Genomic DNA, 16,984 nt, shown 5'->3' on the forward strand with positions numbered 1-16,984 from the left:
AAGTAAATGACCTAAATTTTAAATAAACCTGTAGTGAGAGCAAGAAGATACATCTACACAGCTCTTTAAAACTCTGGAAGCTAGCTCCTCTCCACTTCTTCCTCAGTTGGATAGGCACTGGCTGATTTTTGGTGGCTTCTTTTTGTTGTTCAATGTGTGTGGGTGGAGGGGAAAGGGGGACCCACAAGGGTGTGATGTGCTAAGAACAATCTAACCTCTGGAGGCTGGGGCCTGTTTGGGACTTCTAAGAAGTAGTCCCAACATACCTTCCCCAGGCATGGGCCCTCCCCTTAAAATGGGAAGGAGCATAATGCAGGCACCATAACAGCAGGAGTAAATCATTTTTGAGATATGACTCACCCTGTTTTATGCAATGAGACTAGCTGAAAGGAAAGTGCAGAGAGGGGTGTTAAAAAGAGGACCCTCTTTCAAAACTCAGTGAAAGCTGGGGGGAAAAGTAAAGCACAGGAGCAGAGAAGAGGACAGATACTTTGAAGGGGAAACTCCAAGTATATTCCTTCTGACTGTCTTAGCATATATGTCTTGTCTCCAGAGTTAACTCTGGCTCTTATTTGGGTATTGCCTCAAACCCAGCTTCTGTCAACACACAAAACTCTCTCACCTGAGTTTGGTGGTGCTTTCAACCCAGACAAGCTGGGCCAGCTGGAGGTCTAATCTAAACCCTGACTGCTGTGTTCACAGGCCTCATAACCTGCCCACTTTGAAGTGAGGATGCAGACTAAACCATCTGAGTGCTGATAGTCCAGTGCCTCCCCACAATTCTCTCCGTGTGTCCAAAGGGACAGACAAGTTTTTCCACGATTCACTGGGAAAGAATCAGATTGTCTCAACTCACTACAGCACTAAGAACCATGGGATATGCTCCCGCAAGTGCTAATGACACACACAGGTGAGTGCAGCACCAGTGACGACACAGGAAGTGGGATAGGGCTTTGCGGTGTGGCTCATCAGATACAGGATGCTGACCACCTGGGTGAAGCCACCTCCGTAGGGTTAATCAGCTGAAGGACTTGCTGTTGAAGAATTTCAAACTCTTTCTTCACACTCTAAGGAATGACTCATTCTAGCCATTATCCTTCCCTAGCAACATCATTAAAAAAGCCTCTAAGATTCCTTTATTAGTGATATTAGGCTGCATAGCCTTGATGTTAGCCAGCACACCTGGATTCTACTCCTGCTTTGCCACTGACTTGCCGAAAGTCACTTCATTTCTCCCTGTGCCCCCAATTTCCCTGTCCATTAGAAAGGGATCAGGACATCTGTCCCTCTCTGTGATGTGCCTTGTGACCCTCAGATAAAAGGCGCTGGCAACATCAGTGGTAAGGATTATTAATAATGACATTCAGTTGAAAGATTAGATGTATAAAATGTGAAAATTGACCAACATCAATAACATTTTAAAACTTGTGAAACTAGATTTTCAATTGTACGTTTCATGACAACAGCAATCTGAGACAAAATGATCCCACGTTACAGCCTCATCTCATGGAGATGGCCAGACAAGGACTTGTTTGCCTACTGAAACTCTTAAAACCTGTAGCTACCAAATATTACCTGATCAGGGCTATAGGAGATGAATGAGTGATGTCAGCTGACAATGTTAACAGTAACCTCAGAGTGTTGAACTATTCACTCATCACAGCTTTGACTCGATCAATCCAGCATGTTTCTCTACTGCAGTTGTAATTCACAGCATTTTGGATGATGGTAGATCACAACTAAACTGGCAGAGGAGTATAACAGCATAATGAAATTTTATTTGAAAATATGGCAAGAGTCTAAGGCACTTCAAACATTTAAATACATATGACTAAAGTGAATGTGACAAGGTAATAGCATTCCATAAATATGCACTGAGACCTACTTAATTCCGTTAGAGAGGAACATATAGCTGATACTTCTAATTTTATTCTCTGATAAACATTATGTATGGATCCTATGGACACTGACACATAGTTAATAAAAATATGGTAACAATACATGTAATTCTTCATATAGTTTTTAATTACTAGAGAATATAAAATGTTGAAAATACTGTGCGATTTAATTTTATAGATACAATTATCTTTAATATAAAAGTTATACAATACATCCAACTGGTGACAACTCATTTATTTAGCTAATTTCAGACCTGACAGAGAGCCCTTCTTCTATTTCTAAACATCAACCCACCAGCCCAAGCTCCAAAAAGCTGACTATATAAGCAATTGCAATTTTTATAATTAAAAAGAACTCAAAATCATATTGGAATGACATTTATGAAAATAATAATTGCCAACAGCTCCATGTACAGTAAATATAAATATTTTAAAGAACAATTAAAAAGTGCCCTGGAGGCTATGACACTTGTCCAAGGGGGGGAAAAACGCTCAAACCTGTGAAGATAGCTTAAAATTCCTAAACTGTACATAATGCAACGGAACAGACTCTACTGCAAAGAGAAACAGGATTTATGCTGTATCCTGCAATGATGGATAGATGACAAAAGAATGGTTCAGGCTATGTTACCAGGAGACTACTAACTGTATGCTTTCTTCAAGTTTATAGTCTTCTACCTTTAGCACTATTTTCTGCTTTCAATTTGCTGGTGAGTTCAGGCACAAGACAATTACATTCAGTATCTGTCTCTGTAATACAGTAACAATTAGCAGCTTAGAGATGGCATTAAGATTTACAGATATTTGTGCATTACTAATCAAACGTGGCTCTGCGGGTAGGACCAGGAGATGTCTTTCTGCTGAGCCTAGGTGTGCTCTAGAAAGGGGAAAGGGAAGAACAGTTAGTTAACTGAATTCAGCTAATTAAAGAGATTAAACAGACTGCACATGAGCCACTGTCCCTTCAGTTTATGAAGGCAGCAATTATAATTTAACCTATATAGAACAAGTAATGTGTTTTGTTTCAGTCCAGGAGCAGCTGTGCTGGCTACATATAGCCTAGTGTCTGAAGCAGCACGGTATTATCGGCAGTAAAACATTTAGGAACTGTTTATCATGAAGACAAGTGCAGACTGTGAGAGTTGGTGGATATTTGCCAGTTTGCATAGGCTTGCAACAAAACTAGAGCTAACCTTGCTTTGATGACTTGCTCTGTAATAGGCATCACAATTATGCAAAAGAAACTTTGTACATTGGCCAGTCTACGTACATGTCTGATTTAACACAGACGATGAATTGTCCTCACCCAGAGAGAAAGGGGAGGAAATATCCTCTTGCCAGGGTCCAGGCTGTCCTGGTCTGTATTGCACTATTTGCTTAAAAGTTGTCTTGTGGATAAACACAGATTGTCCTATCCTGTACTGCCTACCCAATACCTTTCAGAAGCTAAGTATTTACCAAACAGGAGATACCCACAAGCTCCATGCATTCGTGCATGCAGTGATATGCAGCATATTCACAGACAGATCACCTGCATAGCACTGTTGAAGTTCTTTGTATGCAGTGTTGTTATAGCCATGTTGGTCCCAGGATACTAGAGAGAAAAGGTGGGTGAGGTAATGTAAGTTGGTCCCCTAAAAGATATTACCTCACCAGCCTCTTCTCTCTAAGAAGTTCTTTGGTTAAAGCGTGGCCTCTCCAGACACTAACCACATGATATTTTTTTCAATATTTAGACTCAAGAACAGAGAGATACCAGGTGAACTCAGCGTTCAGCAATCAGGAACATTTAACATACTAACCGGCGACTGGGGTTTGGAAAAGTTTACATGAGCATAAAGAAGAACTGCTATGTCCTTGTGTCCAGCTTCCAGGGCTATCGAAAGTGCTGTGCTGCCATCCTTAAAGAATAAAAAAGAAAAAAAAATTAATGCTCAGGTGCATTATCAAGCCCCTTAAAAGCTCCTTCAGTCTACAGAGAATAGAAGTTACTGAAATGAGGCCCTATTGCTTAAACAGCCAGCCTAATTTAGGGTCCTGTTTAATTTCCTTTATTATAATTAAGTGACAACAAGCCTTGTGCTTCTGTTTTATGAGGCAATCCAAGTGCCAGAGGGCCTCATAATTTCTCTCAACAAGGGGACTGGATTATAGCTGAGAAAGAATGAGTGTGCCATTACCACAATAACGTTACAAGTAATTCTGTGTAAGACCAGTGATGTCAGGAGATTGGTCTGAATTTGCTTGAGAGAAATGGCATTGTTGGTCGGGAGGGGAAGTGAAGTGAAGGGAGGGATAAAAGTTAATCAGATACAATGAGAATTAGCAGTGTTATAACTCCAATTAAGAGTAAGAGCAGCTGCATTCCTAATTCCAAGTGCACCTGGCTAAGAGTCTATCCATGAATGTTGTCCTTGACAGATATTATTTTCTTGCATCACAAGATATTTTATTTATTTCAAAATCAGAGGGGAACTTAAGATTGTACCTCATCTGTGTGTGTGTTTACCTGCTTTAACCTTGTAAATAAATCTCTTATTTCTTTTTCCTAGTTAATAAACTGTTAAATAATTTATAATAGGATTGGCTGCAAGTGTTGTCTTTAGTGAAAGATGTAGGGTGCACTTGACCTGCGTAAGTGGTTGGTCCTTTGGGAATGGCACTAACCTGAATATTGTTGTGATTTTTGGTGTAAGGGACCAGCTATCACAGAGGCAGGCTTGCCGCAAGACAAACTGGCCTTCCCAAGGCTGACTATTAAGGCTGTTATAGTGCTGGAGGTGTTCACACTTGTTACTTGGTTGGTGAAATCTAAGCACAGAGCTCACAACCCATTTGAGGTTCGTGCCCTGGTTCTTGACAGTCTGCCCTGAGGGTGGCATCCACAGTCGTGAGCCATTCCAGACAGAGTGACAGTTGACTCCTTATCTCTGAACCCCTCCTGCACAGCACACAAGTTAGTCAAGAGAGAGGCTCTCCCTGCCCCGAGTCTCCCTCCTGTGCAGCTAGCGTTTGCTTCCCCTCCTGAGGTCGAGCTCCTATGACAGATGCAGGCATCACTCAGCCATAGCACATGCTGACCAGTGATTTTTAGCTCACAAGGCATGAGGGGATTTGCCAATAACAGCCTTGATATCACCAGAGCTCACCAGTGTGCTGCCACCCTCTTCTTCCCTTGTCCACACAAGTTTCCACTACAACACCAGCGTTATGACTGGCATCACAGTTAAATGTTTGAGGGGAGCAGGCTTGTTAACTATTGCTGGGGCATTTGGTATTAGAGCAGTCAAGACCAATCTAAAGGAAGCTGCAGCCTTGATCTTTGCATGAGCCACCTTTAAGTGAAATGCTTCCTTATCAGGTGGTGATGAGTGATTAAAATGTTTAATTCTACTGAATGGACAGGAGGTGGGGTGGTCAACCACTAGGATATTGGTGCTGAGCAAGGAACACTGGTACGTTTGTGATGTACACAGATTTGTCCTGGAAAAGCAGGAAGCGTTCAGCAAAGTTCCTGAATCATTAGCAAGATGGCACAAATCAATAGCACAGAGCTCATTTCCATAATGGCAGCTGGAAACCAAATTCTTGGTCACTAAAGGGGACCAGTAGAAATATAATCCTTCCTTAAAAATGCCAGAGTACCCTTCATTGCAAGCAAGGTGCTTACCCATATCAAAGAACTGGAGGTAATTTAATATCAACAGATCTACAGCTGAATGGCTTGATTAAGTGTCAGCACCATAATACCTAAGCCAGGGCTGGTGCCATAGCATCGCCTATATTTTAGGCACCACCAAGGTGAGCAACAGAATGTTGACAGGCTGTTCAAAATTAGCCCATTTCCAGTGGCCCTAGACTGCTTTAAGAAGGGATCTGTTACACCAAGGTAACCTCACTCACACGTCTATGGGTACATCTATATAGGGATATAAGCCTCACGGAATGGCTGTAACTGGCCCGGGCCAGCTGACTCAGGCTCAGGCTGTGGAGCTAAAAATTGCTGTGTAGATGTTTGGACTTGGGCTCGAGCCGGAGATCTGGGACCCTCCACCCTTGCAGGGTCCCAAAGCTCGGGCTCCCAGACAGGGCCTGAACACAGCAATTTTTCAGCTTCAGAGCCCAACCCCCATGAGCCAGAGTGAGCAGACTCGGGCCAGCCACAGGTTTTTTATCTCAATGTAGACATGGCCTATGAGGCCACTCACTTTGAGGGCAGTAAAACCAGCTGAGCTTCCTGACTTAGGAGGATGCACTGGAAGTGTTATAACTGTTGTACAGGGAAGTTAAACCCCCAAATTAACAAAAAAGCCATATTTTGTGTAAAGGGCTGAAAGTGAATAATTGGGTGACTGTAACAGCTAGAATCCAAACATACCCTGGAACAATACTGTCTCCAAGAACACAACCATAATACTCAGACAAGACAGTCTCAAGTTTTAAAGGATCTATTGATCAAACCCTCTATCTACTCACACAGGGTGCAGTGATCTTTTCTAACCAAGAAATATACAAGCATATCATTCGCAGTTGAGCACACACATTGCCTCAACAATGAACAAATGTGTAATGTTGTTCAATGGTTGGAGATGGCAAAATGACAGTCACAAACTCACGGCATCACTGCTTTGGGCAAGAGAAGAACTTACGAAGAACAGTCAGCATTTTGATTATTTGTCATGATCATACAGAAGCACTGAAGGAGGACTATTAAATCATAGGAGAAAGTAATATATGGAAAATTAGGTTGTTTTTTTTTAAAGGATTTCTCACAAGTCTTTAAATCATTCAGTAAAAAAATGAGGTTTGAGGACTAAGGCCAATTCCCGCCCTCAAACATGTATGCATGAAGTTGAGCATCTAGGTTTAGGCACCTTAATAAGAATGACCTGATTTTTGGAAGTGCTCAGAAAATCATGTATTTAAATGAAAAATAATCACGGCATGCACTATGACTAATAAGAAGATTCTGGCATTTCTATTTTAGGTTGTCAGCCATAAATTTCATGTAAGTAGATCTTTGAATCTCTCCATTCAGTCAAAAATAAATCGACATTCCAAAAGTTATCTCGTGGAAAGGTAGAGCAGTGTCTGGAAAGGCAACTCACATTGTCCTGCAGGGTGCCATTACATCCGAGTTGAGCCAGCAAGAGCTTCACTATCTCTACATGTCCATGTTCACTAGCACACATCAGAGCAGTAGAGCCCTCATCATCCTGGATATTGACATCTGCACCACAGGCCAGCAGAGCTTTAACCATGTCTATCCGTCCATGACTTACTGCCAGCATCAGAGCAGTTTGGCCGGCCTGAGAGGAAAATCACAAAATTTGGTTGGCAAAAATTACCAACCAACCAAGCACATGCACATACTCACTCTCATCTGCAACTGCTGAAAGAAGTCAAAACTATCACAAGGAAAGATTCGCTTTAGGAGAAAAAGTTGGGGGTAACAATATCTCACAAAGTATAATGAACTACGAGTTCTACAGTCTACAAACTTCTCCCAAAATTCAGTTTTGTTTTTCCACACAGTGCCCCCCCAAAATTGAAAGAGGGACAGTTGAGGCACTTGAAAAAGAAAAATCTTATTTAAAGCTCAAATATTTTTCCATGGCTCCATTTTGTAAACAGGAACTAAAACCATACACAGAGATGTCAAGAGGCAGTGACTGGCTGCGTACAGTCAGTGCAAACTCTGAACTAATGGAAAGTCACACATCTGCTCTGCAGTTGCAATAAAGGCAACTTTATATTCAATTTCCAAAGCAAAACAGCTTTGAATGGTATCTGAGTGCGACAGTACTGACCTGACTGGCTTTAGCATTCACGTCCCCACAGCCGAAGAGTTCTTCCACTATTTGCATGTCTTTCGCAGCCTCCACAGCTGCAAGAGCAGCCAGCATGATGGGAGTATAGCCAGCCTTGTTCTGATGATTTACGTTACAAACATCTGCAGAGGAATGAGATAGTTTCTTTGCAAAGCAGGAATTGTACTAATGAACTGAATAAATTCGTATTAGAACAGCCTATTGAATCTGCAGCAGTCGCGCACATAATGAAAGCGATTCAAAGGAAAGCTAAGGAAAAAAGGGTGTTCTTGAACCAAAGAAAGAAAATAATTCTTCATTACATGTATGACATACGTGCCACAGAAAGGAAATGAAGCAATTTATTTGCACTGTTGAGGCACAGTTAAATTTAAAAAAAATGATTGGAAATTTTACAAGAATATTACATACAATACCAGCCTCGGGTTGGAATTTGGGACAGGCCATCTGGATGAGCCTGTTAATTACATTTATGGAATCTTCATTCCAAAAATGAAATAGCCAGTGATTTTGGACAATGAAATTCAAGACCAAAAGGTTCCCCCACAGCACATTTTCCTTTAGCTGCTTACATTGGTGCTAGCCATTTTAACGTTTTGCACAAGCTACTCTGACCTGCTTTGGAGCTTTAGAAAATGCTTTCCAGTTAAAAGGTTTCAAGCTCTAACAACTACTTGTCTGGGAACAAATACAGTAAGTCCTCTGAGGAGGTGTCGGGAACTAATAGAGCTGTTCTTTTTGTTCCAACTTAATACACCAATTTGTCTTCTATTCCTAAAATTCTTGAGTTCAGTGGGGCTAGAACTCATTAACCATCCAGTACCTTTTGAATGTGTTCATATTTTAATTATCATTTGGAGGGCAAGGCGGGATTTATATAAGGTTTCTGTAAAAGGCTTGAAGTTTCAGCTCCACTGCAGATTTACCTCTGGAAAAAAAATTCAGAGCAACATGTTTCTCTCTGTTTTTCAGACAAAAATGGCATTTGCAAAAGCGATGAGGGAAGAAAAAGCAGGATGGGAAGGTGTGAGAAAACGTATGCATCCACCTCTCAGAGTGGCAGAAGTCAATTATACTGACTATAACCAACTACAGAGATCCATGCTTGTTTTCCAGTGCCAGTATGCTGGCCCCTCAGTTACCAGCTGAAAGGGAATTCAGCTGAAAGGATCAAAGGTTTTCAAAGGGCAGAAAAGAATCTGACCCCTTTTAAGTGCTGCTCGCTGTGGGTGACAGATGCTACACCTTGTGGTAGTGCCAGCTGAAGCCATTCTTACTTGACTGGTCTGCCTAAGCATTAAAATGCCTCATAGGAAATGAGTTCTCAACTACCCTCCCTTTCTTTATAGCTAGATGGGAGGGAAGGGTCCTGAACCTTTTTTCTATTGTAACACTGGGTGACAGATTGCAAAAGGTTGAGAGATACTGTGCACTATTACAACTCACTCCATCCTTGCCAGCTGGGGCTTTTGCACCTACGCACATACCTGATTTGGGAAGTTCACTGTTTCATGCGCCTAGTGACCATTCATATACAGTAATTAAAGGAAGGGATGTCCACATGGACACTTACGAAGGAATTCCACTATGTTTAAACCTTTTAACAGGATGCCTGGTTCAACAATCCTTTTCACACGGCACTAGCCCATAATAGTTGGCATTTCCAATTCCAGTCACTTCATTTAATTACTAATGCAACTACACTGGCTACTGTGGCCTGAAGAACAATGACTTCCCACACAGCAGCAGCGAGCTCATGCTACCTTGATATATTCAGGGAGGTAAGAGAGAAAATTCTTTCCAACAGTCTAGAGCTTACATAAGGACTCAGTCCTGTCACATTTCACTGTGCCCTAGACATTGCCCACATTCTCCTGCAGTGACTCATTGCTTCCACCCAGCCTGCGTTCAAGCCAGCCGACAGCATTTGAAGTGCTTGTTTTCCTGTCAACGGACGAGGAAGTCTTTGGTGCTGAATGTGCTGCATTGTTACATTACATTAAGATCCGTTCATTCTCTAGCTGGTGTTTCTATTTTTGTTGTTGAACAATCATTAGCACAGCACCTTTCATTTGGGAACCTCAAACCACTTTACTAGCATTAATCAAGCCTCTCTACACCCTTTTGAGGTACAGCAGGTAAGTATTATAGCTATTTTGCAGGGACAAATTCTGTTCTGTACCTCACATGGGGCACAGCCCATGTGAGGTGGGGTGGGGTCTGGCTTACCCTTATGCTATCCACCTTCTGCCGGGGGCCAGCTCTAATTTACAGCAGTCTTACCTGGGCTGTCCACTGCCTGAACTGCAGCCCAAAGCAGTCACTATGGCAACTCTCCCTCCTACCGCTCCTTCCTTCCTTCCCTCCCCCGCTTACGCTGGGCTGCAAAGGTGGCAGCATAGGGCTACATGTGGCAGCCCCACACTGCTCCTGTGCTAGGGAAACTCTCCCCTGGCTGCTGCTGCACCTTTACAGTCTCCATTTGCCATCAGGGCAGTGAACAGGTGCTGAGGTAGTGGCCAGACTCTACCCCTAAGTCAGTGGCTAGATTAGCCATTCAGCAAGGCACTGGCAAAAGTCTGGAATCTAACCTATGAATCTAGATGCCAGTTGCCTGGTCTAACAACTAGACAACACTGCCTTCTCTTCTGCAACTTAAACAAAAACCATCACCTCTAAAGCAAGTCTGGAATCCCTACTTCCCAGTGCTGTTTTAGTGTGAAATTGCACTGTGCTGTTCTAGAATTAAAATTCTGGAGGAATTCTGCTGGAGGAAGCCCAAACCTAGAATTCTGGAGCTGACCGGCGGGATGTTACCTGTGAGGATCATGCACAAAACAAACAAACAAACAACCACCCACCCACCATCCCAAAATCCCCTCAAAAACAGCCAACCTACTTGCATCCAAAAGCAGCTTTACAATCTCAAAGTTAGAGTGTGACACACTATAATGCAGAGCTGTGTTGCCATTCCCATCTGCCATGTTGATTATGTGTCGGAGGACAGGGGGAGAAAGCTCTTCAAAAGCAGCTATGTAATCTCCAACCATTGCAGGAACAGCTGACTTTTGACTTGATACACGAAACCACTCATGCTGGATGGTATTTAAACAAAATCTCTGCCAAAAACAAGACAAAAAGCTTTTCAGATGGATGCACTATTTATAGTGTTTTCTGGCCCATGAGCTGGCAGTTCAGGAAACCAAGACTTCTTTAGTCAGATGTGGGCAGAAAGTATTCAACTCAAACCCAAGAAATAACAATTAAATCTTCTCCTCCCAGAAATCTCCACATGAAACTCAGAGGTTCTTAATTTCTACCCATCTCACCTAATTTCCAGGAAGCTTGCCTAAGTTCGACAAACGACTGGCACCAGAACTCACAGGTATAAAGTGTTGACTGATAGGAGCAGGGCTTGGGATGGTAACTCTCTCCTTACACAGTTAATAACTAAGTGTATCTATTAGTCTTGTTTTAGGGAAATGTCCCAGACTAATGGCAATGGACATTGAAGTTTTTCAAGTACACTGCTACAGTGCAAGCTTCCCTATGTTGCCTCACCAAGGTGTCTTCATTCTAACCTGGAAGGACTCAGATATTTCTCCCTTCCCTCCCTCTCCATTCTCTAGTTCTGGTCTCTCCTCAGCACTGCTCCCTTCAATACAAAGCCTCACAGGCAGGGAAACTTAACTCTCATCAAGAAATCCAGGGGCAATCAATGGTGTATTCACTCAGTTTCTTTAGGCCCTTATGCTGCATCAGTATTTGCTGGTGCTGCCCCTGGCACTTGCGTTAGCAGATCTTGAGACAGAATCAGGGCCAGAGACTGTAAGCGTCTCAAAGGAAGGATAGTGTTTTCCTTTATGTCTTGTTTTATTACCTAAGCCATGGCATTATGCTTGATAACATACAACTTTTAGGATGTAAACTGTTAGTATAGTCCCTTTTGTTTATATAACACCTAGCATATTGTGGGCACTACCAAAAAGAAACACTCAGACAATAATTATTAATACAGAATGCCCTTTAGTGTTACAAACAGAAATATGTTCTTACTTTAGAAAGCAGTATACACCAACATTTCACCAATATGCTGTTTTGTAAATAGCAAATATCAAACTGTGAATAAGGACAATGCTTTCTACATGTGGATGCCTACATTCAGGCACATCATATTTAGGCATCTAAATAAAAGTGTCCTGCAGCTCCCACTAATATAATTGGGAGCTAAGAATGCTCAATACCTTGGTAAAAGATCAGACCACTTATTTAGGTGACTAACGTTGGATGCCCAAGTTTGAACATTTTGCACAAGGTTCATTTCTAGCTTGCAGATAAAGAGAACTAGAGCAGATTAGACTGGAGTTCTCGACTACAGAGAACCACTTGTGCTTGCAAACAGTTTGAGCATGAAACATAACACACAAGTTCAGATTACCCTTGCTGGGCAAAAACAATCGTCTGATTATCTCATTATGGACACTTTTAACACCCACTATGCTTGAAAGTTTGTTCTTTTCACGAAAAACTACCAGAGCAGGCAGGACTAAATATAGAGATTACAACTATATGTCACCCATACATTAATCAACAATGTCTGGCCCAAATCAGAACTAGAAAGACATTAGGTTAGAGACCTTTGGCCTGATTATCAGAGGTACTGAGCACCTGGAAATCAGGAGCTGCAGTGCTTCCCATGACTGGCAGTCAGGCATTTGATAATTGTATCTCACATCTCCTCCAGTTATAAAGCTACAGCTGTAAGTACAGAACATAATTTCACATTATATTTACAGCAATCCACATTCATTCATCTTCAGAAAACCCGCACAAAATGCACAAATGGAGGTAATTTCCATATTTAACAAGTGATATTATTTCTTTAAGATAATATTAGCACAGCAACCTCATTCTGCTTGTTTGCACTATATTAAGACTATTTTCACAACTGAGAAAGAAACAGTATGTACGTCTGTGTTTGGAAAGAGGCAGAGCACATTCCACATCAGAACATACTCTGTACTTTTGTAATCAAAAGGAATGCTAACTCCCGAAGCCGTATATTTTCCCACAGGAGTGTGGTTACCAAATCCACATCCAACCTTGCCAGCACATTAGCACAACACCTTCTAAAATATAAGTGGAATGGACTGATGCAATGAAACTGCCCTTTAATAAGTAATACTATTTTTATGTGCTTGTCTTTTGGATGAATACATTCCTGGCATGCAGTAGGATGCATGGGTTGGTTGACAAAAGTCTTCTGATGTGGAACCAGAAATGACATAAGGACTGTCTAAAGACAGTCCTTATTCAGCCCAACTATTTAATTTACAGTCCTGAAAACAGAAAGTTACCCTGACTTGTGCTAAAAGAGACTGAATAAGTGAGAAACATTCAGAGCAGTGACTTTACACTGGACTGGGCTTACCATATCTTTGCTGGCTAAGGCTTTGGGATCATCTAGGTTGTTTTTAAGTAGATTACATGCAGACAACATCTTTTCACTTAATTCATACCTGTGGAGCAAAACCAAAATAAAAAGGCATTTGTAAATTAGTTCCTCTTGATTTAAATGTTCTACCTTGTAACTTCTCAAAAACGTACAAAGGTGCCAATGGTTCTAGCCCTGCCACGACTGCTGAACTGTGGAATCCATCCTGGCAGCAGTTTTCAGTGCGAAAAGAAGAACAGACTACACCATTGCACTTCAACCACAGAACAAAAAGTAGGTTTCCCAGATGCCCCAGCAGGATAATTAGTACTAATAAAGTTGAGCAATATTTAACTCTTGAGTTTTAGATGCACTTACCCTTTACATGAAATGTCAATTACATTCTATACTCTGAGAGGTAACTGTTACCAGCATTAAAAGGAAATCGAACTAATGGGTGAGAAGCAATGTAAGCTCTGCCTCCTTGCCTTTTCTCATTACACCCCATATGCCAGGAGCACCCTTGCTAATCCCTGTTCAGCATGTGATTTCACTCTGCTCCTTCAAATCCCTGTTACTTTTCCATCACTGACCTCTTCCCCATCCCTCATGATTGACATGGTTCCCAAACTGCAATATATTGATTTTAAAATCAGAAGAAGAACTAAAAGATATGAATGTAGCAACTGGGGTTGAATTGCCCAGGTTGCTGATCACATTCTGGTCTGTGGGAAATGGTCTGTTTTTGCATGGTCTGAGAGACCAGTGACAATTTCAAGCAATAGTCTTTTATGAAGCACTAGGGATAGAAGACACGTCCACGGGAAAGTTGGAGGTTTTAGCTTTCCAGTGACATAAAGCAGTTTTTCCTAGCTTTGACACTTCACATGAAATTAGATGTTAAAAATCACATTTTGGTTATGCTCCTGCACACCTACTGCATCTGTGCTTGTAGGACAGCACCTGGGGCTCTGACCTAGCCAGTCCAATCTGGTTAAAAATAAAAGGCTTATCTCATACACTTCACCACTGTAACCTTCTTCCCTCTCCATTCACCTTTCATCATCCCTTGCTACGTATTAAATCGAAATTTAAATGCAAGTTCCTTGCAGAATAGACCTGTCATTTTTATTTTGTCTCAAATGTCAGACCCACCTATGGCACTGTATAAATAAAATAGAGAAGACTTTAAAAGTCACCGCCTAAACACATTTATTAATAACCCTTAACTATTTAGTAGTGGGGCATGCTTGTTATTTAGCAGAAGATAAATACAAATATGTTTTGCTATTAAGTTTTATCCCCATTGAAATACCACAGCTGAATAACTGTTATCTAAAGGGCTTGTCTACATGGAACAGCAACGCAGCCTATGGGATTATGTGATTTCTGAAGTGCGTAAATGTGTTCCTTACTAATGGGTCCATGTAAACTCTGGTGGTGAGCACTAAAAGTTCCCTATTGTGCCTCAATGTAGTGTTATTTGAAACTGCACTATATTACAGTGCACTAGGGTACTTCTAGTGCACACCAGCAGGGTCTGCACAGACCAATTAATGCACAACACACTAGAATGCTTTAGGAATCACAGCCCCATAGGACACGTCTACACGGAGCAGCACAGTGGCCATTATGACGCCACATTTATTTTTACAAGTAAGTGCACTCTTAGGATTTTACATTTTAGCAAACCTTGTGTTAAATGGTATTTTATCTTGGTTCAGATTTAAGACCCCTCTCTCTATTCTTACAGTACTTGTGGGTTGGTGCCTGCTACATAACAACACAGTACTATCTGCCACCAATGTAAAGTGTAAGTATTGCCTGTCCAATGCTATCTTCCCTAGCTCATCACCAGGCAACCTTATTAAAAAGAAGCTTGGTAGTGGTATGCTGTATAATGCATGATGGAAACTTTAATTGACATGGTCTGGGACTTGATCCACCTGACACACCACACCCCGCCAATGCATCATCATGGCTGAAATCAGCTGAGGCATTTCTTATGACAGGCCCAAGTTCAAGACTAGTATGGATGAGTGGTAAGTGTTCAGTTTGTTGACCTGCAGGGCCTAGTGCAAGATTCATCTGTTTGCTCTGGCTTTTTTCTGATGAGGTGGTTAGGAAAGTGTTATCCTTTTTTGTTTTTAAAAAGGAGTGCCATGGGTTATCAGGGGATGGCCTGTACCAGCTATAAATAACCTGGACCTAGTTATAAACGGACTATTTTAAATTGGACATGGGGCAAGCATGTATATTACAAAAACATAGTCAATTAAAAACAATAAAAGTGGCAAGAAACCATAGTCCTCTGATATGTTCTTACTATTCACAGAGAATCCTTTAACTGTAACAATCCCTCTCTTCTGGGATTACCAGCCCTGGCTACATTTTTAACAAGCATATGCAGATAAATCTGGGAGAAGTTTAGTATTTACATATTGGGATCCCGCTCAGTATAGTATTCAAAGAGTTGAATGGGGAACAGCGAAGAACACACTATCAGGAAGAGGCGTACTCAAAACAAGCCTAAAATTACAGTTTTTAAATGATAGTCTCCATTGACCTAGTGACACAGGAAGTGGGTGGCATGCCAGTAAGAGTCTAGTTTTGTGCTTTCCAGAACACAGTAATTAGCAATGATGAGGATATACTACTGAAAATAAAAAAGGCCTGCTCCGTGCAGCTCTAGCGCCATATTATATATTAAACAGGGAAATATACCACACCTCTCTCTGATTTCAACCTTTTCAGGCTCACTCTCTTGAGCCTGCACCTCTTCATTCACCCCAACACACCCAACATCTTCAGCATTAAGCTCATGATGTCCTCCTTCCATCTTATGCCGGTTGCACCTCTCCTCCTGGTGGGAATACTCATTGCCTTCACACTCATCATCTGACTCTGAGGAGGAACTCTCTTCTGAACTAGACTCGTCACTCGATGTGGTTTCATACCTAGATAGCAATTGAGAGTTGTAGAAATATTCCATGAAAGATTTCATTCAGTGACATTCGATATTTGACCAATGCCAGATTAAACTAATACTCTGCACATGTATATTACTATCCATTGCTATCCAAAGAACCTCAAAGCCTTTTACAAGTATTAATCAAACATCAAGACCACTCTGAGGTAAAGATCATCCCCATTTTACATAGATGGGGAAATGCAGAGATGCAAAGAAATTAAGAAGCTTGACAAAAGGTTGCACAGTAAATCCCCAATTCAGGAAAGCAGTTAAGCACATGCTTAACTTTAATTATGTGCTTATGTCCCATGACACATTCTTAGTGTTTTCTTGAAAAGATATGCTCTCGTGCACTGGGGCCTTAGCTTCAGACCTGAAATAGCAATTCAATAGGACACCAGTCAGTGAGACAATTTCTGAAGATAATTCTAATCATACACAGAAAAATTGAAACAGAAAAATGTTAGCAAAACATCCAATATTAGATTACTGGGTAATTCTTCATTAACTCAAGAGAATGAGACAGCTGATTAGATTTGATCATTAAATTTTTTGCTAGTCAAAAATGAGGATAAAAATCTTCTAAAGAATTTCAGAATACTTATTTAAGAGTTAATGCCTCAATAAATCTCTGCTAAACCATATTCTCTGACACTTTGACTGTTACATTCACATTATCCCATGACTGAGACTGTGTAATGCAAATGGCGGGGGGGGGGGAAGAGAGAAACATCCCTTTTATCTGTAGAAACCTTCTTACAACCCTAAATATTACCTGAGCTGCTCAAGGAAAAGACGAACTCCGGCTTAGAGGGGAATTTATTGCCTTGGGCTTCCATCCTTTTCCCTG

General features: G+C 41.3%; 1 protein-coding gene across 4 annotated transcripts in view; it reads right to left on the reverse strand.

Moving 5' to 3' along the window:
* Nucleotides 1-1,756: 1,756 nt before the first annotated feature.
* The window catches only part of KANK1 (KN motif and ankyrin repeat domains 1), a 173,222-nt gene continuing 157,994 nt past the window's right edge, over nucleotides 1,757-16,984 (reverse strand). For all 4 annotated transcript variants that reach the window (XM_050944262.1, XM_050944261.1, XM_050944263.1 and 1 more), the window contains 7 exons: nucleotides 15,893-16,120; nucleotides 13,161-13,248; nucleotides 10,629-10,848; nucleotides 7,709-7,851; nucleotides 7,007-7,207; nucleotides 3,701-3,799; nucleotides 1,757-2,775 (listed from right to left, as the gene is read on the reverse strand). In XM_050944262.1, coding sequence (XP_050800219.1) covers nucleotides 2,713-2,775; nucleotides 3,701-3,799; nucleotides 7,007-7,207; nucleotides 7,709-7,851; nucleotides 10,629-10,848; nucleotides 13,161-13,248; nucleotides 15,893-16,120 — 1,042 coding nt within the window. In that variant the 3' untranslated portion in view covers nucleotides 1,757-2,712. The remainder of the gene's footprint in view (nucleotides 2,776-3,700; nucleotides 3,800-7,006; nucleotides 7,208-7,708; nucleotides 7,852-10,628; nucleotides 10,849-13,160; nucleotides 13,249-15,892; nucleotides 16,121-16,984) is intronic.

This window comes from Gopherus flavomarginatus, chromosome 3 (assembly GCF_025201925.1).
Source record: "Gopherus flavomarginatus isolate rGopFla2 chromosome 3, rGopFla2.mat.asm, whole genome shotgun sequence".
NCBI classification, from domain to species: domain Eukaryota; kingdom Metazoa; phylum Chordata; order Testudines; family Testudinidae; genus Gopherus; species Gopherus flavomarginatus.